Source organism: Nicotiana sylvestris, chromosome 8 (assembly GCF_000393655.2).
Source record: "Nicotiana sylvestris chromosome 8, ASM39365v2, whole genome shotgun sequence".
Classification (NCBI taxonomy): Eukaryota; Viridiplantae; Streptophyta; class Magnoliopsida; order Solanales; family Solanaceae; genus Nicotiana; species Nicotiana sylvestris.
This window is the reverse complement of record NC_091064.1, coordinates 172,659,402-172,686,724: the sequence shown is the minus strand read 5'-3', so window position 1 is coordinate 172,686,724 and position 27,323 is coordinate 172,659,402. Positions and strand designations below refer to the sequence as shown.

The following is a 27,323-nucleotide window of genomic DNA, read 5'->3' as shown; positions in this document are numbered from 1 at the left end:
TTATAGGCCTTTCATTTCTGGCTTCTTTCTTCCAACTTCAATTTTAGAGAATTTGGGGTGCCTTGGCTTTTTTAAATCTTTACCGAGACGGTTAGCCACGTTGGACTCAACCTTTTGAACTTTCAGAAGTTTTCAATTTCAAAACATCAGCCAACATGGCCGGTCAAAGTCGACTTGATGCCTTTGCCGGGGCTGGGTGCCTTATTGCACACTAGCATGTATCCAATGAGAACACTGTAAATCCGTCTTACCATCATTTCTTTGTCAAAGTTTCGGAATAGAGTTAGACCGAAAGGGATTTAAAGAAAACAAACAATGGAATGGAGAATGAGTTTAAAACAAGAAGTGTCCCTTTCGGGGAAAGCAAAGAAGGACCTATCTAGAGTACATGCAGACTTCAATAACATGACATGCCTTTTGGACTGGATGACCGATCTGTGTAAACCGTCTGACTCTCATAAATTTATCACATCTTTTGCCTCAAAATCGAGAAACCTTGTCAGGACTCTGTCGATGCCGATGGTTGTAAGGATCTTCTTTTCGATCAGTGGCACCCTTTGGGGGTTTTCACTAGCTGACCACTCTCATTTCTATTCTCACCATCGCCTTATAGTACTTTTTCCGAGTTTTCACTAACAAGACTCTCTTATTTCTAGTTTCTCTGTTTACTGTCGCCGCACGGTGCCCGTGTGAGTTTTCACCAACAAGACTCTCTCATTTTATTTTTCTCATTTTAACTGTATCAAATCCAAGTAATTGTATTTTTCGGTCCTTGAACATTCACACCGATTGATGAGAAGGACTTGAACAGGGTTTGGGTAAAAAAGGATTTGGATTGAGTTACAACTTTGGAACCTTTTGGGCAGGATCCTCGCCGAACCATTATAACATCTGCCTTAGTTTTACTTTTCCGGGGACTTTGGATTTTTATTTTGGTGTGACTGAACCCTGGAGAGAGGCTAATTACGTATCTTTTCAGAATCAAGTCGAACGTAGTTCAGGGAACTTTGTTTTTGGTTTTCTTTTGTTTTTCTGTTTTGTTTTGTTTTCTCTTTCTTTTCCTTTTCATTTCTTTTTTCATTTTTCATTTCATTTTCTTGTTTCACTTTTCTTCCCCCCTTTTTTTGTATTTTTTTTTTCTTCTCTTTTCATTTTTTTTATTTTCTCAATTTGTAGCCAATTTTAGGTTCCATAGAGGGTAATCAAAGAAGAGTAACTGTCTCAAATGGTTTACAAAAGGGTTAATAGTGTTTGGGTAGCGAGAATGAAAGCCTTCGTCATCCCAACCGGAGAATATTAATACTACATGGAGGATCAATCAGAGTACCTTTTAACTATATTTGTGTTGACAGTTGTTCCAGGGACATTTCTTTCGACGTTTCCTAGGTACAATGCTTTCTTTGGTAGTACCTTTGTTACCATGTATGGCTCTTTCCAATTTGGAGCCAATTTTCCATTAGGTGTTCCAACTCTTTGTTTTATTTCCTAAAACTTATCTTCATTGTAATCTAATTCTTGATTCCTTATTTCGAAGTCTGAAAGCGTCTTAGGATCTGGGCATGAAGTCCACAACCATGTCATGTTATTGAAATTTGTATTTAATAGAACTGAAAAGAAAAATAAGAAAAGTTACAATACTAAGAAAAGAGATATTCCTGGACAATGAAATATTAATTTCATTTGATTCTTATTTTTTTTTTTATTTATGATTTTTTCTTTTTTTCAATTTTTTAAGATAGAAGGGTTTACATCGGAAAGTAAGACAATAAAGTAAAATATCCGGATCACACCCTAAGATAATCCGGACGTAGAAAGGATAGCAAGACTTGCTACCGAGACTCCCGTCTGATGGGGAACTTTCAGGCTTGGCAACTGTTTTTCAGTTTTTCTTCTGTTTCGGCAATGGCTGCAATGGCTTTCAGCGCCGAATCAAATTCCTCATCTTCACAAATTATTCTGACTATTTGCCCGATGTTGTGGGCAGGCAACAGATTATTCATCACATCATGAGATTCTTCATCCCGAAAAATGATTCTTTCAGCTTTAATCAATCTTCAACTGCCCTTTTGAGGGTCCAACAGTCCTCTATATTGTGTCCTACTGCCTAGAGTGGTATTCACATCTAGCGTTAGCTCGGTGCTAGGGGGACTCAAGGTTCGGCTGGTTCAGGGCCACTGGCTGCAATAGATCTAGCCTAATTAGCTTTTGGAATAAGCTTGAATACGATTCACCAATAGGGTGAACTGATTCTTTCTGAAAGACTCTCATGGGCGAGGATTGTATTGGGGATCATTTGGTTGAGGATTATATGGAGCTTGGTAAGGATGGGCATTTCTGGGAGGTGGAGCTCGATTTTGTGGATAATGTTGTGGTCGCGGGTAAGGTGGCGCGATCATCACCTTATAGGGAGGCGGTGTCACGACATAAGCAGCATCTTGTAGGGGATAATAGTGTGGTGGGATGATAGGAGGCACATATGATTGGCTGAATGACCTGTGGGCCCCCCACGAGCTTGAAACCATCATGGCTCCCTCTTCACTCCCATTTATGTTCATCAAACCATTCTAAGCAGATTGTGATGTGGCCTTAAAAGCAGCATGACTCAAGATTCGACCTATTTTTAAACCGTTTTCAACCATTTCCCCAATTTTGATAGCCTCAGCGAATGGCTTACCCATAGCAGACATCATGTTCTGGAAGTAGTATGCCTCTTGGGCCTGTAGAAAGACTATGACCATTTCAATTTCATCCATTGAAGGCTTTACCCTGGCAGCTTGCTCATTCCATTTAACAGCATATTTGCTGAAGCTTTCCGCTGTTTTCTTTTTCAAATTGGACAAAGAGTTTCTGTGGGGAGCAATGTACATATTATATTGGAACTGGCGGATAAAATCTTGAGTCATGTCGTCCCACACATGCCAATTAGTAATTTCTTGATCCGTATACCACTCAGAAGCGATTCCGGTGAGTCTTTCCCCAAAATGGGCCATTAGCAGCTCCTCCTTTCTACCAGCATCCCTCAACTGGTTACAGTATCGCTTCAGATAAGCGACCGGGTCTCTGTTCCCGTTGGACTTTTCAAATTTTGGCATCTTAAAGCCAGCTGGCAAGTGGACATGGGGAAACAAACAGAGGTCAGAGTATGAGACACTCTTCTGGCCACTCAAACCTTGCATGCTTTTTAGGCTTTGTTCGAGGCTCTTCATCTTTCGAGCCATTTCCTCTTGCTCGGGATTTTTAACAACCTTTTCTTGCTCCCCCGAGAGATCATATTGCGGACGTTGAGTGAAAGAGTACGGCGTCACATATGTTATTTCTGATTGAAGCGGTGGACCCTAAAAGGTGAACATTGGAGGCTCAACATACTGTCGTGGTAAAGTTGGTTGTGTTCTGGTGCAGACTGGTTCTGTTGAGAACAATATTGGAGGTGCCCAGGAAACTGGCGCCTGGGGGGGAACTACAGAAGGCATGCCAGGATCATTGAACAACATTAGAGGGTGCCCGTATGGGATGAGCCGGTTGGGCACAAGGGCATTGGTAACCTCACTTAACATGGGGATCAATTCAGGGAACCTAGGGATTGCACTTGGCAGTTCCCTACCATTAGACCAGGCATCCCACATTTCCAATATGTGGAGACGCAACATCTTATTCTCTTCAGCAAATGCTGATTCTATCTGCAGAACAGCTGATGTCGGGCTATCCTCAGGAACGATGATTTTTAGATTGCTTACGGAGGCCATATGTGCCTTTGGATCGTGTGAAGGAGGAGAGGCTAGACTACCAACAAAACCAACCACCAAAACCTATCTAGTTTGCACATCAAACAACCTTGTTAGTTTTGAGACGCTTAACAGATAGGAAACCGTACGTTTGGATGCAATGTACCTAAACAGTTAAACGTTTTTACTATGTGTTTGAACGGTCGCATGTTTCATTCCGACCTTAACTAACCTTTTTCACTTTGTACATCTTTTCTTTTATTTCTGTCTCTCTTTAATCACTCTTGATTTAATTGTTTTTCATTTCGTTTCTGTCGCTCTTTAATTTTTTGACACTTTCTTTTCTTTTTCTTTTTCTTTTTTTTTTGTTTTTGTCTCTCTTTTATTTTTGTCACTCTCTTTTTTCACTCTTTTTTCACTCAATTTTTTAGTTTATTTTATCACTCCACTGATTTTATGGCTATGATCGAATCCGATGAAGATTGCCTACGTATCATGACGCCGCATGAATCAGATCTTGCATAGTTCGAGAAGATTAAGAATAGAGTAAATAAGCTAACTCTTTTTTTTGTTTACTTTTATAAAACTTAGACAATGAAAGCTTTAAGCAAAAGAAAAAAATATTTGATTTTTGATTTTTGTTTCTTTTGGATTTTTCCAAAAAATGCTTTACAAGAAGAAAGGAAATATTATTTTTTGAATTTTTGATTTTGATTTTTCTTTTATTTTTGAAAGAAAGACTTCTAAAATTCTTTGATTGGAACTTTAGGAATTTCAAAATTAAAAGGAAAATATTTTTGTTTGAATTTTCATTTGTTTTCTCTTATTCTAAAGAAGAAAGAAAATATTTCTACATTTTGGATGTTGTCTCTTAATTTTCGAAAGAGGGACTTTCAAGAAAATGTTTTCGATTTCTAAGTTTTTATTTATTTACAAAAGTACTTCTAAAGAAAAACAAAAATATTTTTGAACTTCAATTTTTCAAATTTTTTTTGTTGAAAGAAAGACTTTTAAACAAGGAAAAGATTTTTTTTTAATTTTTGAGAAAAATACATCAAAATAAAGGAAAACCGTATTTTGGATTTTGATTTTTGATTAATTTTTTTTTCATATGAAAGACTTCAGAAAGAAGGAAACTATTTTTTTATTTGTTTTGAAATTTCTAAGGAAAGATTTTTAAAGGAAAATATTTTTGGATTTTTTGAAAATTGGGGTCAGAACCGATTAGGTTTGCCTACGTATCTCACATCCAGTGAGAATTAGACCCGCATAGTTCGGTCAATTTTGACGGAACTGGGAATCGTGGCACCTAAAAATTTTGGCTCATTTTGAAATGACTTTTCTTTTTTCAGAATTTCGACAGCGTTTCAGAATTTTATAAATACCTACTCTCACTCTTTTCTTTTCTTTTTTTGATTTTTTTTCTTTTTTCGATTTTCTCCCTATTCTAGAAGTCGGTCAACATGCAAGACGGAACAAAGAGATGTGCAAGTAGCACATAAGATGCATTAAGATGGTTTTTTTAATTTGGGTACACCTGTCCTAGACGGACCCAACCCCTGTGTTAAGTCCCCAAAGTCAAATGCACGTGATGCAAACAAGCATTCCTACTAGGGATCCGGTTTGAGGCTTTGTTATACTAGGTTTAAAACCCTTGGTGTATTGTTCTAAACCTGTCTTACCCGAGCGGACAGCTTGATCCGGGGGGGGGGGGGGAGCGTACCGGGAGTACAGAAGCTTTGCCGGCTTTGCAACTTGTCCAAACCTTGTTCTAAAATTGGGATATGACTCCAACAGAAAAGAAGTTACACGAAGTGCACACTTCCTAGGTGATTTAAAAGAATTAGAGCCAAGTAAAGCGGCATATACAGTAAAAAGAATTAGAGCCAAAATTTCGTACCAATTTATATACAGTTCAAACAATATCAAAGCGGTAAAAAGCGGCATATAGTACATTAGGCTCAAAACATGTAAAAATCATATAATAAATAAAGCCAAGTATAACAGTTATTCTAAGCTCGAATTCTTAAACGCTGAACAAAATATCTGGGTTATTGTCCCCAGCAGAGTCGTCAAATCTGTCACACCTCCTTTTTACACACCCGAGGGTGTATACGGGAGTTTTTCCAATTAAAGTGACATAAATCAAAATGGGATTAATTAATTTATCCGAGTCGCCACGTGGAATAGTTTATTTGGTATCCAAGTTACCGATTAATATTAAAATCCCAAATTAAGGACATTTATATTTTTTAAAATCTGCGAACCAAAAATTCTAGATAAGGAATTCTATTAACCTAGGAGAACGTGTTAGGCATTCCCGGGTTCCGTGGTTCTAGCACGGTCGCTTAAACTATTAATAATTGGCTGAATTACCTGATTTACTACATGTTTTAAACCTATTGTGTATTTTTAACTTTATAACCACTTTTAGTTATTTAAAAATGTTTTTAGGAAGATTCAACATTATTTAAAACACGCCTTGAACCACGCTACGTGAAATACACCCGCGGTTCGCGACACGTTCTATTTAATATCGTTGAGAAATTAAAATTGGGTTACATGAAATGTACACCCGGAATATAAAAATCACAACTACGTCACGGGAACCATACCCGTAGCTATGATGAGTTATTTAATGAAACGCGCCTAAAGAAACTACGAAGGTTCGAATTTAGAAACAATATTTGTGAGGGCCATGGATAATTTAAGTGATGGCACACCTCAAATTTTTCTATAATAGTTAACTAGTTTTATGAGGGCCATGAGTTAAGGGTTTTGTTTGGTATGACACACCTCAATTAATTTTAATAGAAAGATTTGTATTAAATTAGAGTAAATTAAGGGCGCTTAAGCTTAATCTAAATCGAAATTCAATCCAAAATCAATAATTGGTATTGGACAGCATGCTAGCAGTTGATTGTTTTTGAAGAGAATCATAGGCCAACGGTGAGCCCAGTATCTTTCAAGAAAACTTGAAGAGGAAAGCATGGTTGAATGAACTAGGCTCAGAAAACAAGCCCAAAAATGAGGACGCTCAAGGCCATCTAATTTTTTAACCGAATTGGCCTATATTGGGCTCATATTAGGCGGGCCCAGTTGCGACTGGCTGGGCCTATCTACCCTTCACACTTTGAGCCCAACTTGCATGCTACTCACTTTGCAAAATTGCAACCCGAATTATTTCTAATTAAAAAGAAAAATCGAAATTCAGAAATCAAAATACAACTCCAGTTTTGAGAAATAATTGCACTACACATGATTTGCATACATACATTCATACCATAGCTCATAAAAAAAGAAGCAACCTTACTATTGAGCTAAACTATTGGGCCTAAAGCCTAGACCCAATAGCCCAGGCCCAGACCTGTCAAGACTTGTGTCTATCCGGGCTCTTTTTCATGTCTGGCCCAACTTGAATCAGAAAAAGACCTTTTGGTCTTAAAGATTGGGCTTATAGCTTTGGCCATTGTTCGACTATACTTATGAGAACATGATAATGAGATGACTACACTCCTAAGGCAATCAGGAAGCAAGAAATTGGTTTGCTACAATACTCCAAATGAAATGAAATGCTTTTCAAAATTACATTATAACCTATTAATACATTAAGCAACTATCGAAAGGAAACTAATCTATTACAAGTTCTGTATGATTAATAACCTAAAGAGATGCCTTGCCTCTTTGAACATGACTTGTCCATCAAAGCTTGGTATCATCTTCTATTATAGCAGTAGAGTCCAAATCTCAGCTTTTGAACCTGCTAATTTGGTCACCTAGTCATCAAATCTGCAGGTACTAGCCCCAAGTTCCCTAACAACTTTGTAGCCATTCTCATCCCAAACAACAAATATAACACATAGATTTCAGTACACTATCGGCTATCATATCTAAATTTAGGCTTTAACACATGCTGATTTAACCAATTAATGGCCAAATCTACAAGTTATGGCCTACTTAACTTTAAACAAGGCAAGCATTATACTAAAATCGTTTATAAGTAAGAAGGGCATGAATAACAGCTGAGAGAGCTGAAGTAAAGAAAATCAACAGAGAGTTTCAACTCATGCAAATCCAGATTTCAACATTCTAAGAAGACTACATAATCAAAAACCACACAAGTGCTCATGTTAATACACTTACAATCAGAATAGCTAAGTTCAAAAAGATTAATCAAATAATGCTAAAGGAACACTCATTCATTAAACATCTCTTTGCAAATTTTGACATTTTATAACTTAAAAAAACTACATAGGAGATCTGAAGCAGTACCTTGAAGAGTGAGAGGCAGCAAAGAAAATAAAGAACTAAATATGCTGAAAATCCAAAAATGGAACAGCAAACAAGAGCAGGCAATAGCAGCAGTAAAACACAGCACATCACAACCTTAGATAAACCAGTATTCCCAAAAAAGCAAAACCCCAGCAGTCTTGAAACTAGAAATTCTAGCCAAACTCAATAAAAACCCTCTACTTCAGACCATGTTTTCAACAAAGAAATCCAAAAGAAAGAGAAGAATTTGAAGGTTTTATAAAGTATTCTGAAATCTGATCTTTTCAGAAGAAAGGACCTTTTTTGTGTCGTAATGATTCTAAATGCTGTTTTTAGAACTTTTTCAGGCTAAGAATAATGCTCCAAAATCCATGTAAGATTGAGGGAAAGCTTTCTTTATATAGAGTGCCAAAAAAGCATCTAGGGAATATTCTACCCTAAATTCCCTAGCTAGTACAGCATTTCTACAGAGGATAAAATGTCCAGCCGTCCATTTTCAGCATCTTTTAAAACCAATTTGGACAGCTGGTACACTATCTAGAACCTTCAGATATTTTCCAAATTAGAAAGCCCTAAATTGACCTTCTAAATTCTGCTTAGTGCAGTTCTTACCTAGACTTTCTTTGTTTAGTTAAGTCCCTAAAATTTCTATTGGTTTCAAATTATGACAAACAAAGACGAACCTAAAAGGATTGGGGATTCTGATAAAAAAAGAACAAGTGGCTGCAATTAATCAGAAAAATATAACATTTAACTAATGAATCCTAACAATGTTGAATTCTAACACCTATGGTGTCTATAATTAAACAGAATCACAAAGGCTAAAAGACTTTAAACCAATTTGAAACTAACAAAGGGGGAAATAGTTACACCTAATTAATCTAACTCATTTAATTGTCAAATAGACTTAAACATGCTTCGACCAATTTGCTAAACAAGAACAAATAATTAAACTAAGCAGCTGTGAAATAAAGAAAAGAAAGAATCTAAAAATAAAAATCATAAAATATGCAGCTAATGGAAATAATTAACATAGAAACAAAATAATTAAAACAAGGTAAAAGTAAACAAAAAAAAAATTACCTAAAATTGGATTTTTGTCATGAACTCGGCTAAACTTCATAAGGCATAAATGAACTTTAATTACCATTAATCGACTGTTCTTAACAAGAACAGTCGACCAATGGATATTTTGATTCATTTGACCAAACATTGATGAAGAGAAGAAGAAAGAAAAAATTAGGGTTCTTCCAGAATCTGAGATTTAAAATTCAATGAAATCGGGGCTGGTTCGAGAGGGGCTAATGGTGGTTTGGGGTTCAAATGGGGACAAGGATCATAGGGGTTAATTTGGGGCGATTTGGGATAGTTAGGTTTTTTGGTCATGAATTTGATCTATGATTCGAGCAAATTGAAATGGATTCGAAGAAAGCCAATTGGGGATTTAGAATGATGAGGGGATGAGGGTTATATGGTATAAAGATGGTGGTGTTTGGAGTGTCGGCGCCGCCGTGGGCGATTTTCGGCGTGCGGAGCCGGTGAAGGAGTCCTAGGCGGCTAGGGTTTGAATCGTTAGAGAGACGAGTGGAAATGAAGGGGTCTGATGGGGGGTCTGATGGGGGGTCTGTCTTCGCACAGTTATATCGAAAAGGGGTGGTTAGTTCTAAGTTGTTGGATCAAAGGAATACAACGGCTGTAATGAGATTATGATGAAACAGGGTCATTTGGGGATGGGGGACATGGACCGGGTGGAACAAATTTGGGCTTGGATCTGGGTATGAATTAGCCCAATTTCAAAGATAAAGACCCCCTTAAAATCAAACTCTTTTATTTCCCTCTTTTTTAATTAAAAATCCTAAATTATCTAAATTGTAAGATTAAACCAATTATCTGAGTATAAAAATTATAAACATCGCTTAATTCTAAATTAAAAAGAGAAAAATCAATAAAGTAAAAATTAAAAGACAAAAATGTAAAAATGAGCTATTTTTGTGATTTTCAATTTTCTATAAAGCAAATAATTACTGATTAATCCTAAAAATGTAGAAACAAATCCTAAATGCAATGCATGATATTTTGGTATTTTTCATGATTTAAATAAAAAATTAATCATGCATAGGAAAATTCAAATAATTAAGAAAATTCTACAAAAATTCATAAAATGGCAAATAATTAACAGAAAACCTATTTTTGGGGATTTTATAGGAGTATTTCGTATAGGGCAAAAATCACCTGCGCACAGCGCCTGATTCCCAAAAACTTGAACTGTATTCCCTTGTTCTCTAGGTGGGCGCCTTATTGCCAAAACATGAACTGTATTCCCTTGTTCTCTAGGTGGGCGCCTGATTGCCAAAACTTGAACTGTATTCCCTTGTTCTCTAGGTGGCGCCTGATTGCTAAAACTTGAACTGTATTCCCCTGTTTTCCAGGTGGGCGCCTGATTGCCAAAACTTGAACTGTATTCCCTTGTTCTCCAGGTGGGCTCCTGATTTCCAAAACTCGAACTGTATTCCCTTGTTATCCAGGTGGGCGCCTAACATTACAACAAAACTGATAAAATAAAAGAAACTTTTCTGCCCCAATTTGGTATTTGGGCACATCTGTGAGTGTTAATCGGATCATGTTATCTAAAAGATCTCCAAAAAATTAAAATCTAAATCCCGTTATCTAGGAGGGCCCTGAAAATTTCAAATTAAATCTCATCTTAAGAGTGTAAACTTGAAAGCTAAATTCTATTTCATAAAGGTAAAACTTACGCTAAATCTCATTATATATGAGGGTCCTAAAAAACTTAAAAATTAAATTCCATTATTCAGGAGGGTCTTGACAACTCAAAACTACATCCCATTATCCGTGAGGGTCCTGAAAACTTGAAATTAAATCCCATTATCCAAGAGGGTCCTGAAAACTTGAAATTAAATCCCATTATCCATGAGGGTCCTGAACAACCGAGAATGAACTTACCTGAGCCATGCTCTCTTCTTGGAGGATCTCTGCAGAACGAACAAAATTCCTTGCCCATGAACCATGCTTTCCTTTGTGCTGACATAATTTGGGCACGACACTCGAAAAATTCAAGCTTCCAAGCTTTGATTTGGACATAGTCTTCGTCCCTGTTTCAAACAAAGAAAACTTGTGAGTTTAAACATGGTGGTTGGTTTGTGGCCTTGACTTTGAGGGTGATTGCTCCTTCACTTCCCATGATAACTTTGATTTAAACTCGAAAGACTTTGATTGTTTATTGACTAACCACTTTCTATGTCACCCTTATTACATAAAATACTCTGATCCGATGAAACCCAACATCCTCTATCTGTTGCATTTTGCTCATGAATTGACATTTACCGAACCTTTGTACTTCATATGAACCCCAAAACACGTTGATTTTTACCTACTCAGTGCGCTTGCTGTTCTTTCCTGACGTATGCTGCTAGCCTTGGCCTTGAGGTCTATTGCTCCTTCACTTGCCATGATAACTCTGATTTCCATTTGGCAAACCTTGCTTTAACCACTTTCTCTATCAACCTTATCACAGAAAATTCCTTCGATCCGTTTAAACCCCACACCCTCAATCTGTTGCATTGTTCATGAATTGACAGATACCGAACCTTTGTATTTCACGTGAATCCCAAAGCACGTTGATTGTTACCAACTCAGTGCGCTTGTTGCTCTTTTTTTTACTTATATCACTTTAATGTGCTAGTCAGACCCCACTTTGTGCAATTGGAAAGCTGGTGGCAAATTTTTAAATCATTTCTCACTTGTTCTAACCAAACAGACTTAGGAATAGGAAGTAAACAAGAAAAAAGGAACAGAGTAAATGATAATGGAAAGAGATGATTCCTAACAAGAAAATTACAAAGTAGAAACTTATCAAATGTGGATACCACCTCTAATGACCATGCCATTCGCCTTTGGTTTAAGTGGCCTAATCTATCAAGCAAGTCTGATTTTCAACTCTTGTTATACCCCTAAACCATGAAACTGGGCTTCAATGCTCCAATTATCCATCCTGATTCACGATCCTTATTCGAAGTGTAGTGGTCGAAGGGTTTTCACCATCAAGCCTCTCTCATTTTGTTCTTTCTCCCAACTTACCATCTCCTTATGGTGCGTGTGAAGGTTTTCACCAATAAAACTCTCTCATTATGTTATTTTCTTCTTATTTCCTCTGATTTTGCAGATGACAAGGCATTAACCATGGTAAAAACATCAGATACTCTTGGCACGTCTAAACTCAGCACTCTCAAAAATTATCTGGGAGGTCTTTTTTGGACTTTAATACGGCTTTTGGAAAAGGTTAGAAAGAAAGGATATTATAAAGGCTCAAAATAACTAAGACAACGGGGTTAATTTATTTACAACTTTTGGAATCCATTCTAAAGCTTTTCCCCAATTTCTAAAAATGGAATTTGATTCTCTTTTTTTCTATATTTTTATAATGGACTTTCAAAGAAAGACTGCCCCACTCTCGACTTCGTGGGATTATGAAATATTTTATTTGTTATGATCGAACCGTAAGGATTCCTACGTATCTTGTGGTGACAAGAATCAGGTCAAATATAGTTCACAAGACTACTTTTGTTACTATTTTCCTTTTTTTCTTTTTTTTCTTTTTCTCTTTATCTCCATCTTTCTTTTTTTTGGAATTTTTCTTTTGGAATGAACTTTCTAAAATAAACATATGGGGACATGAACTCTTTTTTTTCGTATGACTCTAACTTGATTCCAAAAGAGGGGAGGTCAAAGAAATCAGCACAGGCTCAAAGGGGTACCAAAGGGTATAAAGTGTTTAGATAGCTGAAAGAGGGCCTCCCAATCTCTAAGAATACCAAGTATAGCACATGCAACTTGAGAATGAAAAAGAAGAACATGCACAATATTTCTTTTGCAGCTTCGGCATTGATATCATTGATATGCCTTCCACTTTTCTTTAGCACCTTGTCAAGTACAGAACCCTCGTTGGGTGATTCCCCTTCACAATGGATATCCTCCATCAATTCGGAGAAAACTTTCTTGACTTTATCTTGTAACTTGAGATACACTTGAACTCAAAGTTGCTTGCTTCAAATTGTCCGGGATGCACTCTCCTTTAACGAATTCTTGTCACCCTATTAACTTACAAAATTATCTGCCTCAGCTTCACATGGTTCGGGCTTCAAATGATCTCGAAATGTCCAAATTTGTACTTATTTCCCTCAAGTGTCCCTATCATCTTCAAAATTTCTTTATTGCTTCATGACTAAACTAACTTTTAAGACCAAGCCTAGAATTATGTGTGCATGTCATGTCACTAGAGACAGCATGAAAAGAACTATAAAAAGAGAAGAGAACTAAACAAAAAAATGACTAGAAATAACAGAGAGCAGAAAATTGCACTAGACAGATGGTGATAGGGTTTGAACAACAAAACAAGCAAAATAAACTAGGGTTACAATCCTGAAACAAACCTAGACAACACTTAACGAGTTACTACGACTAAACGAACTAGGCAAAATAAAAGAATAGAAGGGTTTGAGTGACAAGACAATATCCGGATCATAACCCTAAAATAACCCGGACAACAGAAATGACAACAAAATAAACCACCAGAACTCCTCCCTGACTAACCAAGAAGGGAACGTCTTTCCAAATACAAAGCTCGACATCTTAACCACTGAGTTCCACATCAATATTACCAATATCATTACCAATTTCAATCACATTGACCTCATCAAATAGCTTTTGGGTCCCTTTTGCCAACTTGTTCTTAAGATCAACTTTTGGAACTTAGACTGATAGCGTTGAAAACTTTGCGGCAAGTGGCCCTCCGAGGATCTCAGAAGAATTCTCATATTCCTTTTCAACACAAATCATACCCACCATATGCATCTCATTATGAACAAGCGATGGACTTTGGCTAGTGTCTACTACATCTGGATTTTGCACGATAGTGTCACCTGCATCAATAAGCTTCTGAACTGCTCTTTTCAGATGCCAATATTTTTCTGTGTTGTGACTCGGGGCATTAGAGCAATATGCGCACCTTTGAGAGTAATCAAAATCCTTTAAAAGAGGGTTCAACATTTTTATCTAAATCGGCTTCAACATGTCTAATTGCCTCAACTTTTGGAACAAACTCGCATATGATTCTCCAATAAGAGTAAAAGTCCTTTCATTTTCCTGCTGTCTTTTCATATTATACTCTGGCCTCGGTTGGAACCTCCTACAGGTAGGTGGTTGACATGCTTGAGAAAGCAGGTACGATGTTTGTGCAGGTGGTGCAAGCCATTGCGGGTCTTGTGGGTGTGGAGCATATGGCGATGCATTATGGATAGAGTACGGGGAAGGTGAGGCATGGCCTTAGTGATTTTGTGGAGGAAAGTAGCACTAGGAAGAATTATCTGGAGTACGAGGATATTCATGGGGTCGGTATTGAGGCTGAAAGCATTTAGCAGGAATGACCACTGGATCCTGTCATTGGCGGGACTCAATAGCATCCTTTCTATCAATCGGAGAACTGATCTGAGCAACTTGTTCATTCCATCTAAACCAAAATTCTCTAAAACTTTCATTGGGTTTCTTTTCCATCCGAGGTAGAGAGCGGTCTGGGACAATGTCTATATTGTACTGAAAGTGTCACACAAAATCTTGAGCCATGTCATCCCATGTATGTAACTTACCGACATCTTGACGAGTATGCCATTCCAAAGCTACCCCAGTCAGGCTCTCACTGAAATACGTCATCACCAACTCATCTTTCCCACCAACACTTCTCATTTCACTACCATAACCGCTCAGATGGGTTATTAGATCTCCACGCTTTTTGGCATCTTAAACCCTTTCACTTTCGGGATATCTCGTCTTGCTCCACTGTCTTAGCAAGCTTTGTAGTCTCACCGGGAGGCTCAAAATAAGGAGCGTAAGAGTATGGACCTGAGACCTTGAAAATTGGTTTTGGAGCATAATGTTGGGCATCGGGGATTTTGAACACAAGTCTCGCTAGAGGATCGAGGAAAGGTAGTAGGTGGATGAGCTACAAAAACATGAGTGGTCAAAGGAGCGGGATATGAGGTGGTTCTGGGGGTGGAGTGTAAAAAGGTTGTGGGGAGAAATCCTGGATTTGTGACAATGGTGGAATGGCGACAAGGCTTTTAGTGTAGTTAGTGGGAACTAATGGTGGAGGACGCCCACTAATCCAAGCTTGGTATATTTCGGCCATCTGTCCTTTCAACCTTAAGACCTCTTCTTTCAACTCAGATTCCCTTAGACGGATCAATAACCCCTGTGTCCAAGTCTTTGCTAGCCATGACTACCTTGCTCTTTGACCTTGTGTTGTATGGATGAGTTACTTAAAAACCACAAACCAACCACCCTTCTTCTCAATAAATGTTACGACCCTAAACCCAGACCAGGTCGTGATGGCGCCTCTCGTGAAGACAAGGCTAGCCGACACTTCCCATTTTCCAATTATTAACAATTAAGCATTTAAAAATAGTCTAAACATGAATAAATAAACCAAAGTTTAAGCAAATGATAGTATAATATGTGGAATACAGACCAAACACAACCCGATACTAGGGTGTCACTAGTCATGAGGTATCTACCAAAACGGAATACTCCAAATATAACTACAGAGTTTAATACAGAAAACTAAGAACATGAAGGACTAAGATAAGGAAGGGCTCCGGGCTGCGAACCCCAACAACTACCTAGAGATTCCTCGGATCTGCCTGAGCCGGAAATGATCAGCACTCGGGAGCGGGACCAAATATGCCTGAATATACACGTGGGGTGTAGGGAGTAAAGTGAGTACTCCAACTCAGTGAGTAATAATCATAAATAAATAATGAAAGCAGGAAATCACGTAAGGCACAAAAGCATGCTATAATGAAGCAGTAAAACCATTTAAAATAGTAAACCAGTGAAAGATAGGTAAAATCCTTTGACTCAAAATTTACTTCATGAAAAGCCTTTTTCGACAATTAAGCAGGTAATTGACAATCGATTATGAAAATAAACACATAAAGGTTCGCCCCCCAAGCACAGTACCAACAAAATTCACCCCTCGGGCAACATCTCAGAACAATACCAGCCCCTCAGGCAATCACATAGAACAATACCAGCCCCTTGGGCTCAATCTCACATAACAATGGGTACCCGCGCTCACTGGGGGTATACAGACTCCTGGAGGGGACCCTTACGACCCAAGTGCAGTATCAACCCCCCTCGTGGCATCATCACTAGGCCCTCGGCTTCATATCAATCAAGCCACCTTGTGGCGTACATATCTCAGGCCCTCGGCCTCATAATCAGTATCAAATGTTTTCTCACAACATAGGCCCTCGGCATTACTCAGTCAAAATCCTCACAAGCCACTCGGGCAATAGTATAACATGATTCTCAGCCCAAAAATATCATTTAAAAGATCATGTAAGTGTTAAAACAGAGTAAAACATGGCTGGGTACGAAAATAGTGAAATATAACATGACTGAGTTCAAGTATAAAGTAAAAAAAGTGAGGAAGAACCAGTAAAAATCCTTGAAAGATTCAAATAGTTGACATAAGGCCCAAATATGGCATTCAGCCCAAATCATGACGATAGCAAATAGATTTCAGTCAAATACGCGGTAAAATAGTCATTTGGGACGGACCAAGTCACAATCCCCAATAGTGCATGACCCCATGCTCGTCATCAAGAGTGTGTGTCACCTCAATATAGCACACGATGTGCAAGTCCGGGGTTTCATACCCTCAGAACATCATTTACAAACATTACTCACCTCGAACCGGTCAAATCTCTAGCTCGCGATGCCTTTGCCCTCGAATCGGCCTCCACTCGCATCGAATCTTTCCAAAAATCAGAACGAGGTCATCAAAATATGCTAAGGGAATGAAGCCCAAGCAAAAATAATCAATTTACAACATAAATTCTGAAATTACCAAAACCCGACCCCTGGGACCACGTCTCGGAATTCGATAATTTTTACATCAATAGATTCCTTATCTCCCTACGAGTTCATACATATCAAAAGTTCTGAAATCCGACCTCAAATGGTCCTTCAGATCCTCAATCAAAGGTCTAAATTTCCAAGCCCTAGTTCTTCAAATTTTGGCTTAATTTCCATGATTATTTAGGTGCAATTCACATTAGAATCGAGTTTTAAGTCCAAGAATCATACTTCCAAGTGATTCGCCTTGAATCCCTCTTTAATCCCCTTCAAAAAGCTCTAAAAACGACCAACAATGGAGGAAATAAACCCCAATATTGCGGACAAGACAAGTATTTAAACATTCTACCAAGGCATGAAATCCTTCTTCGCGAACACGATCAAAGCCTCGCGTTCGCGAAGCACAAAATGACATTGACCAAAAATACTCTTACGCAAATGAGACATGCCCATCTCTAACGTGATGGTTCCTCAGACTTACTCTTCGCGAACGCACTCCCTCTTTCGCGAACACTCAAACAACTCGACCTCATTTCCCAGACCTTCACGAATGCGAAGACTCCCTCGCGAACGCGAAGGACAAAGTCTTAGCCTTCTCCAACAAACCATTCGTAATCGCGGCTCCCCTCTCGTGAACGCAAAGACCATTTGTCTGCAACACTGAGCAGCAGATTTCTACAATTCTAAATTTCATGAAATGGTCCGATTGACCACCCAAAACTCACCCGAGGCTCCCAGGACCTTAACCAAACATTTCAACATATCACATAATCTCATTCAAACTTGTTCCAACCTTCGGAACGCTCAAAAAAACATCGAAACACCAAATTCACATCGGATTAAAGCCTAAGAATTCCAAAATCTTCTAAATTACGCTTTTGATTAAAAACCCAACCGAACCACGTCCGAATGACCTGAAATTTTGTACATACATCCCAAATGACACAACGGAGCTACTGCAACTCTCGAAATTCCATTCCGACCCATATATCAAAATCTTGCCTACCAATCGGAAATCGCCAAAATATAAACTTCGCCAATTCAAGACTAAATCTACTTCGAACCTCCAAAACTCATTTCGATCACGCTCCTAAGTCCCATATCACCTCCTGAAGCTATCCGAACCATCAGAACTCACATCCGAGCCCTCTAACACATAAGTCAACATCCGGTTGACTTTTCCAACTTAAGCTTCCTCAAAAGAGACTAAGTGTCTCAAACCTTACCAAAATTGTTCCAGATTTGATCCGACCAACCCGATACCACATAACACAGATAAACAAAGCATAAAGAAGCAGAAATGGGTAAAAATGAGCGGTAACTCATGAGACTACTGACTGGGTGTCACGACCCAGATTTCCCACCCTCGGGAGTCATGATGGCGCCTACTAATGTGATCTAGGCAAGCCAATTATTTGAACAAATTAATTCTTTACCCATTTTATACTCTTTAACAATTATAAAGCCAAAGCGTGTAGATAGCGGAAAATTTCAATAAGCGGAATAATTTAAAGATTCTCCTAAACATATATATATATATATATATATATATATATATATATATATATAATACAACTATTTGAACCTCGACCACACACAGTACCACAGACGATCTAAGAATGCTACATACAATGTCTGAAAACAAACAATACACTATTTTTGAATTAAGGAAATGAAACATGAATAAAGGTATAGAGGGAGACGTCAGGGCCTTCGGACGCCTACAGGTCTACCTTGGATCTCCGTGTGGACTAAAAGCAGCCACCCAATCTACGGTCTAAAAGCTGCTCCGGGATTTGCAGATAGTACAGAGTGTAGTATCAGCACAACCGACCCCATGTGCTGGTAAGTGCCTAGCCTAACCTCAGCGAAGTAGTGAAGAGGCTAGGACCAGGCTACCACACGAACCTGTGCAATTCAACTATATACAGTGGAAAGGTAAAACATATATAAATAGTCAAATATGGGAGGGGTAGCATGTCGTGGGGGAGATATCAATTCAGAATAGAAAAACAATAGTTAATTGAAGGAAAAAGTAAATCTCGGATATCAACAAAGAACCAGAAATCAATAAGTGCACGACATCACCCTCCGTGATTTTACTCTCTTCCTCACCAAAGCAATCAAGAAATGAAAAAGTGAACGACATCACCCTTCATGTTTTTACTCTCATCCTCACCATATAATCAATATAATCGGCTCGGAATGGTACATCGTGCGGCACGATATCACCCTTCGTGCTTTACACTCTTTCCTCACAAATCATACACAGCATCACCCTTTGTGCTTTATCACTCTCTCACCAAACAATACACGACATCACCCTTCGTGCTTTAACTCTCTTCCTCACCCAAACAACAATCACAATCAATAGGACAAGGAAATAAATAAAATTACAATAAGAATCCCGACAAGGGATCAATAATTCAACAATAAGTCCCGGCAAGTGACAACATCAAACAACAACAATATCCCAGCAAGGGAGACATTCTTTTCTCTTTTTCACTTTTACTTCACAACTCACTTTACAATAAGGGAGGCATGCTTGACTCATAATCCCTAAAGATAAGGTTAGACAAAACACTTACCTCGATGCCACTAACACAATTCACGTCTCAATTATGGCTTTACCTCTTGATTCCACTACCAATTCGCTCGTATTTAGCCACAAGTTACTTAACTATATCAATAAATGCTAAATGAATCAACTCCAATGCATGAAAATGTGTTTTACAAAGTTTTACCCAAAAAATCAAAAATCGCTTGCGGGCTCACGTGGTCAAAACCCGAGGTTCGAACCAAAATCCGATTACTCATTCCCCCACGAACCCAAATATATAATTATTTTTTAAATAGGAACTCAAATCGAGGTCCAAAACCCCAATTTTTAAAAACCTAGGTCTACCCAAAACATCCAATTTCCTCCATGAATATAATTGATTTTGAGTTGAAATCATGTGAAAAGATGTTAATGATTGAAGAAAACGAGTGAAAATTGACTTACAATCGATTTGGAAGAAGAGTTGTCTTTGAAAAATTGCCCAAGAGTGTTTTGATTTTGAAAGAGTGTGAAATTGCAGGTCGTAGATATGGGAATTGCGGCCAGATTTCGCAATTGCGAACCTCAACCTCTACTATGTTCGAATTTGCGAAGGGGTTCTCACATTTGCGAGGTGGGAAATGCGAAGGATGCGTCGCATTTGCGACCACTAGCTAAAAAGGGGATTATCGCATTTGCAATATAATCCTCACAATTGTGAGGTAGGCTGGCCTGAGCTTCTTTCGCATTTGCGACATGCCTCTTGCATTTGCGACATGCCTCTTGCATTTGCGAGCAAAGCTTCGCAGATGCAAAGCCTGCAGGCTTGCAATGCAAAAGCTGAAAGTCTGCAATTCACCAAGTCCAAAATCCACCCTGTGGCCTATCCAAAACTCACCCGAGCCCTCGAGGCTGCATACAAAACATGCACACCAACCTAAAAACATCATACGGGCTCGCTCATGCATTCAAATCACTAAAATAACATTAACAACAATGAATTTAGCATCAAAATCATGAAATCTTTTTAAGAACTTCAAGTTTCCAATTTTCTCAAAAACGATCCGATTCACGTCGTTTCAAGTTCGTTTTCAAATTTTACAGACTTATCTTAAATCACATATGAGACCTGTACCGAGCATCGGAACCGAAATATGGGCCTGATACCATCACGTTTTAAACAATTTTCATTTTCAAAACTCATAAACAATTTCAGAAAATAATTTTCTTTAAAAATTCATTCCTTGGGCTTGGGACCTCGGAATTCGATTCCGGGCATATGCCCAAGTCCCATATATTCTTGCGGACCCTCCGGGACCGTCTGACCATTGTCTGGGTCCGTTTACACAAAATATTGACCGAAGTCAACTTTAACTCATTTTAAATTCAAAATGCATCATTTTTATAGATTTTCACCAAGTGGCTTTCCGGCTACGTGCTCGGACTGCGCATGCAAATCGAGATGATGCCGAAAGAGGTTTTTAAGGACCTCGGAATGCAGAATTCACTTTTAAAACATGGGAATAATGGCTCTGCATATCGTACTCGGACTCCCGAGTGGATGCCTCTGCGGGCTGACCTCTCTATTGAACATGAACAGGAGGAAAAATCTTCGATCTCAATTGACGAACCTGTCAGTCTAGAATAGCTACTGGCTCCTCCTTATAAGATAAGTCCTTGTCCAACTGGACAGTGTTGAAATCTAATACGTGGGATGGATCGTCGTGATATTTTCGAAGCATGGACACATGAAACACTGGATGCTCGGCTGATAAGCTCGGCAGCAACGGAAGTCTGTAAGCCACCTCTCCCACTCGATCAAGAATCTCAAACGGGCCAATGAACCTAGGGCTAAGCTTGCCCTTCTTCCCAAATCTCATCACGCCCTTCATAGGCGACACTCGAAGCAATACTTGCTCACCGACCATGAATGCCAAATCTCGAACCTTACGGTCGGCATAACTCTTTTGCCTGGACTGAGCTGTACGAAGCCTATCCTAAATAATCTTGACCTTGTCAAAGGCATCCTGTACTAGATCCGTACCCAACAACCGAGCTTGTACAAAGCCTCATAAGGAGCCATCTGGATACTCGACTGGTAGTTGTTGTTGTAAGCAAACTCTGTTAAAGGTAAAAATTGATCCCATGAGCCTCTAAAGTCAATGATACAAGCTCGGAGCATATCCTCCAAAACCTGAATGGTTCGCTTGGACTGTCCGTCCGTCTGAGGATGAAACGTTGTGCTCAACTCAACCCATGTGCCCAACTCTCGTTGAACTGCTCTCCAGATGTGGGAGGTAAACTACATACCTCAGTCCGAAAAGATAGACACAGGCACACCATGAAGACGAACAATCTCCGGGATATAGATCTCAGCTAACCTCTCGGAAGAATAGGAGACTACCGCATGAATGAAATGTGCTGACTTGGTCAGCCTATCCACAATAAGCCACACTACGTCAAACTTCCTTTGAGTCCGTGGAATCCCAACAATAAAGTCAATAGTGATACGCTCCTACTTCCACTCAAGAATCTCAATCTTCTGAAACAAACCACCGGGCCTCTGATGCTCGTACTTAACCTGCTAACAGTTCAAACACCGAGCCACGTATGCAACAATGTCCTTCTTCATTCTTCTCCACCAGTAATACTGCCGCAAATCCTGATACATCTTTGCTGTGCCCGGGTGAATAGAGTACCGGGAACTATGGGCCTTCTCTAAAATCAACTCTCGGAGTTTATCCACATTAGGCACACAAACTCGACCCTGCAATCTCAAAACTCCATCATCACCTAAAGTGACCTGCTTGGCACCTCCATGCTGCACTGTGTCTCTAAGGACACATAAATGGGGATCATCATACTGTCGATCACGGATACACTCCAATAAGGAAGAACGAGCGACTATGCAAGCTAACACACGGCTGGGCTCAGAAACGTCCAACCTCATGAAATGATTGGCCAAAGCCTGAGCATCCAAGGCAAGAGGTCTCTCACCGACCGGAATATAAGCAAGACTACCCATGCTGGCTGACTTCCTACTCAAAGCATCGGTCACCACATTGGCTTTTCCCGGATGATATAAGATGGTGATATCATAGTCCTTTAATAGCTCCAACCACCTTCTCTACCTCAAATTTAGCTTCTTCTGCTTGAACAAATACTGCAGACTCTTGTGATCCGTGAACACCTCACATACCACGCCATACAGATAATGCCTCCAAATCTTTAATGTGTAAAAAATGGCTGCTAACTCCAAATCATGAACCGGATAGTTCTTCTCATGAATATTCAACTGCCGCAAAGCATGGGCAATGACCTTGCCATCATGCATCAACACTGCACCAAGTCCAATACTAGATGCATCACAATAAACTATACAAGGCCCTGAACCTGTGGGTAAAACCAACACCGGTGCGTAGTAAGAGTTGTCTTGAGCTTCTGAAAGCTCGCCTCACACTTATCCGACCATCTGAACTAGGAACCCTTCTAGGTCAACCTGGTCATCGGGGCTGCGATAGATTAAAAACCTTCCACAAACCGACGATAATAGCCTGCCAATCCCAAGAAACTCTGAATCTCTATAGTTGATACTGGTCTAGGCCAGTTCTTGACCGCCTCAATCTTCTTCGAATCAACCTGAATACCCGTCTGCGGATACAACATGACCCAGGAATGCAACTGAACTCAACCAGAACTCATATTTCGAAAACTTGGCATACAACTGACTATCCCTCAAAGTCTGAAGAACCACTCTAAGATGTTGCTCGTGCTCCTCCCGACTATGGGAATAGATCAAAATATCATCAATGAAGACTATCACGAACAAATCCAAGTAAGGCCTGAACACTCGGTTCATCAACTCCATAAAAGTTACTAGGGCATTTGTCAACCTGAATGACATCACCAAGAACTCATAATGTCCGTACCGAGTGTGAAAAGCTGTCTTAGGGACATCGGATGCCCTAATCCTCAACTGATGATAGCCAGATCTCAAGTCAATTTTCGAGAATACCTTGGCACCCTAAAGTTGATCAAACAAATCATCAATCCTCGGTAATGGATACTTATTCTTGATTTTAACCTTGTTCAACTGCCGGTAATCAATACACATTCTCATCGATCTGTCCTTCTTCTTAATAAACAACAACGACGCACCCCAAGGCGAAACACTAGGTCTAATGAAACCTTTCTCAAGCAAGTATTGCAATTTCTCCTTCAACTCTATCAACTCAGGTGGGGCCATACGATATGACTGGATAGAAATGGGCTGAGTGCCCAGAGCCAAATCAATGCAAAAGTCAATATCTCTGTTGGGTGGCATACCCGACAGTTCTGAAGGGAATACCTCACGAAACTCACGAACAACGGGCACAGAATCAACAGAAGGGACCTCAGCACTAGAATCACGAACATAGGCCAAATAGGCCAAACACCCCTTCTCGACCATACGTCGAGCCTTCATATAAGAGATAACACTACGGGTAGAAGACCAGGAGTCCCTCTCCAATCCAAACGAGGTAAACTCGGCAAGGCTAAGGTCACATTCTTGGCTTGAAAATCCAAGATAGTATGGTACGGTGATAACCAGTCCATACCCAATATGACATCGAACTCAACCATGTCCAGAAGAAAGAAATTTACACAAGTCTCAAGACCCCCAATCACAACTACACACGTATGATGGACTCGATCTACCACAATAGAATCACCCACCGGTTTAGACACATAAACAGGAGCACGCAAAGAATTACTAGGCATGACCAGATACGGTGCAAAATCAGATGACACATAGGAGTATGTAGACCTTGGATCAAATAACATTGAAGCATCCCTACTACAAACCAGAACCGTACCTGTGATAACTACATCGGAAGCCTCAACCTCGGGCCTAACTGGAAGAGCATAACATAGGGGATGGGCCCCACCACTCTGAACTACATCTCTGGGATGGCCTGTTACTGGCTGGCCTCCACCTCTAGCGGCCTGAGCTCTACCTCTAATACCTCTACCTCTAGCACCTCTACCCCCACCTCTAGCTGGCTGGGCAGGCTGCAGAACACTCGGTGCCTGAACCATGGCACAGGAACCCTGATGCTAAGAGCTGCTCGATGCTCGAGGGAAAAACGTAGCAATATGACCTATATTACCACAAGTGTAACAAGCCCTCGGCTGCTAAGACTGCTGACCCTAACGACCTGAATGACCACCCCAAAAACTCTGAAGCGGTAGTGCACTAATATGAGCTAGTGGTGCACTGTAGGACTGCTGATCAGAATACTGCATCTGAGGGCCACGACCACCTGAAGCACCGTGAGAAACCTGAACTGCTGACTGAAAAGGCCTAGGAGGATGGCCTCTACCATACGAATCCCTACCTCCAGATGAGGTACCACTGAATTGGCCTGAATGACGATGCCTCTTGTCAGACCCCTAATCACCTCCCTACGATAGAACCATCTCAACTCTCCGGGCCACATTGGCTTCCTCCTGGAAAGAAATCTCACTCCCAATCTCCTTGGTCATCTGGAGTTAAATAGGCTGGATAAGTCCCTCAATGAACCTCCTCACCCTCTCTCTCTCTCTCGGTGGGAAGTATGATAAGAGCATGACGAGCCAAGTCGATGAATCTGGTCTCATATTGGGTAACAGTCATAGAACCATGCTAGAGATGCTCAAACTGCCTCCGATAGGCTTCTCTCTGAGTGATAGGGAGAAACTTCTCCAGAAATAGCCGAGTAAACTACTCCCAAGTTAAAGCTGGTGATCCGGCTGGTCTAGCCAAACAATAAACTCTCCACCAAGTCTTGGTGGATCCAAATAAGCAAAAAGTAGCAAAATCGACACCATTGGTCTCAACTATCCCCATATTCCTGAGAACCTCATGAAAGCTGTCTAGATAATCCTAGGGATCCTCAGAAGATGCATCGCTGAAAGTAGTAGTAAAGAGCTTGGTGAACCTGTCCATCCTCCACAAAGCATCGGCAGACATAGTTGCTCCATCACCAGTCTGACCTACCACACCCAGCTGAACCACTCCAACTGGCGGAACTGCTGGAGTTTGGAATTGGGGAGCTACCAACTCCGGAGTGTGAGTAGGAGTCTGGGCTCCTTCTCCAACCTGAGAAACGGCTGGTGCTATAGGAAGCAAACCTGCCCGGGTGACACTCTCCATAAGGACCACTAGGCGGACCAGAGAATCCTGGAGTACGGGGGTAGCAATAAACCCATTTGGGACCTGAGCTGGGCCCACCGGAACTGTCTGGGCTAGAACCTCATCATCAAAGTCAACCTGAGGCTACGCCACTGGTGCTGCTACTCTGGGCTGAGCTCTGCCCCTACCTCAGCCTCTAGCACGGCCTCGCCCTCTACTTCTCATGGGAGTTGCTGCTGGGGGCTCGAGTTGCTGGTCAGTGGATAAGGAAGCACGTGTTCTCGCCATCTACGAAAGAACAAAGTAGAAATTAAATTAGCATTGAGAAACCAAACTGCACGACATGAAGGAATAAATGTGAAGTTTTTCCTAACTCTGTAGCCTCTAGGGATAAATACAGACGTCTCCGTACCGATACATCAGACTCTACTAAGCTTGTTTGTGAATTATGAGACCTATATAACCTAGAGCTTTGATACCAATTTGTCACGACCCGGATTTCCCACCCTCGAGAGTCGTGATGGTGCCTACTAATGTGAGCTAGACAAGCCAATTATTTTAACAAATTACTTCTTTACCCAATTTATACTCTTTAACAATTATAAAGCCAAAGCGTGTAGACAGCGAAAAATTTCAATAAGTGGAATAAATGCTGTAAATTTTCTAAACATATATATATATATATATATATATATATATATATATATATATATATAATACAACTGTTTGAACCTCGACCATCCAAAACTGGTGTCACAGTACCACAGACGATCTAAGAATGCTACATACAAAGTTTGAAAATAAACAATATATTGTTTCTGAATTAATGCAATGAAACAGGAATAAAGGGATAGAGGGAGACGCCAGGACTACCACATAAACCTGTGCAATTCTACTATATACAGTGGAAAAGAAGAATTGAAATAAACAGTCAAATATGGGAGGGGTAGCATGCTGCAGGGGAGATATCAATTCAGAATAGAAAAACAACGGGTAATTGAAGGAAACAGTAAATCTCGAATATCAACAAAGAACCAGAAATCAATAAGTGCACGGCATCACCCTTCGTGCTTTTACTCTCGTCCTCACCAAAGCAATCAAGTAATGAAAATGTGCACGACATCACCTTTCGTGCTTTTACTCTCGTACTCACTATATAATCAATATAATCGGTACGGAATGGTACATCGTGCGGCACAACATCACCCTTCGTGCTTTACACTCTTTCCTCACAAATCATACACGACATCACCCTTCGTGCTTTACACTCTTTCCTCACAAATCATACACGACATCACCCCTTCGTGCTTTATCGCTCTCTCACCAAACAATACACGGCATCCCCCTTCGAGCTTTAACTCTGTTCCTCACCCAAACAACAATCACAATCAATAGGCAAGGAAATAAATGAAATTACAATAAGAATCCCGACAATGGATCAATAATTCAATAACAAGTCCCGGCAAGGAACAACATCAAAAAACAACAATATCCCGGCAACGGAGACATTCTTTTCTCTATTTCACTTTTACTTCACAACTCACTTTACAACTTGAGCCAATGCTCTAATAGGGTTCAATTTACCTCTTACACTTTCACATTTCATTATACGACTTGGGTCAACGCTCCTTAATATTCAAATGCCACAATTACTTCCACAAACTTTGCCAACAATAGAAATCCTCTCCAAAGCATGAACAATACA

At 39.9% G+C, this 27,323-nt stretch overlaps 1 protein-coding gene across 1 annotated transcript; it reads right to left on the bottom strand.

Moving 5' to 3' along the window:
• Window positions 1-1,598: 1,598 nt before the first annotated feature.
• On the bottom strand, window positions 1,599-3,743 carry LOC138876017 (uncharacterized). Its single transcript, XM_070154903.1, has 3 exons — window positions 3,462-3,743; window positions 2,736-3,335; window positions 1,599-1,607 (listed from the first exon to the last, which is right to left on the bottom strand). The coding sequence occupies exons 1-3, from the start codon at window positions 3,741-3,743 to the stop codon at window positions 1,599-1,601; spliced, it is 891 nt and encodes a 296-aa protein (XP_070011004.1).
• Between the last annotated feature and the right edge of the window lie 23,580 nt (window positions 3,744-27,323).

Coding starts and splice junctions, on each gene's coding strand:
- LOC138876017 (XM_070154903.1), bottom strand. CDS start 3,743: ATGGCCTCCGTAAGCAATCTAAAAATCATCGTTCCTGAGGATAGCCCG. Junction 3,336..3,461: donor ATGATCCTGGCATGCCTTCT/GTAGTTCCCCCC, acceptor TTCACCTTTTAG/GGTCCACCGCTTCAATCAGA.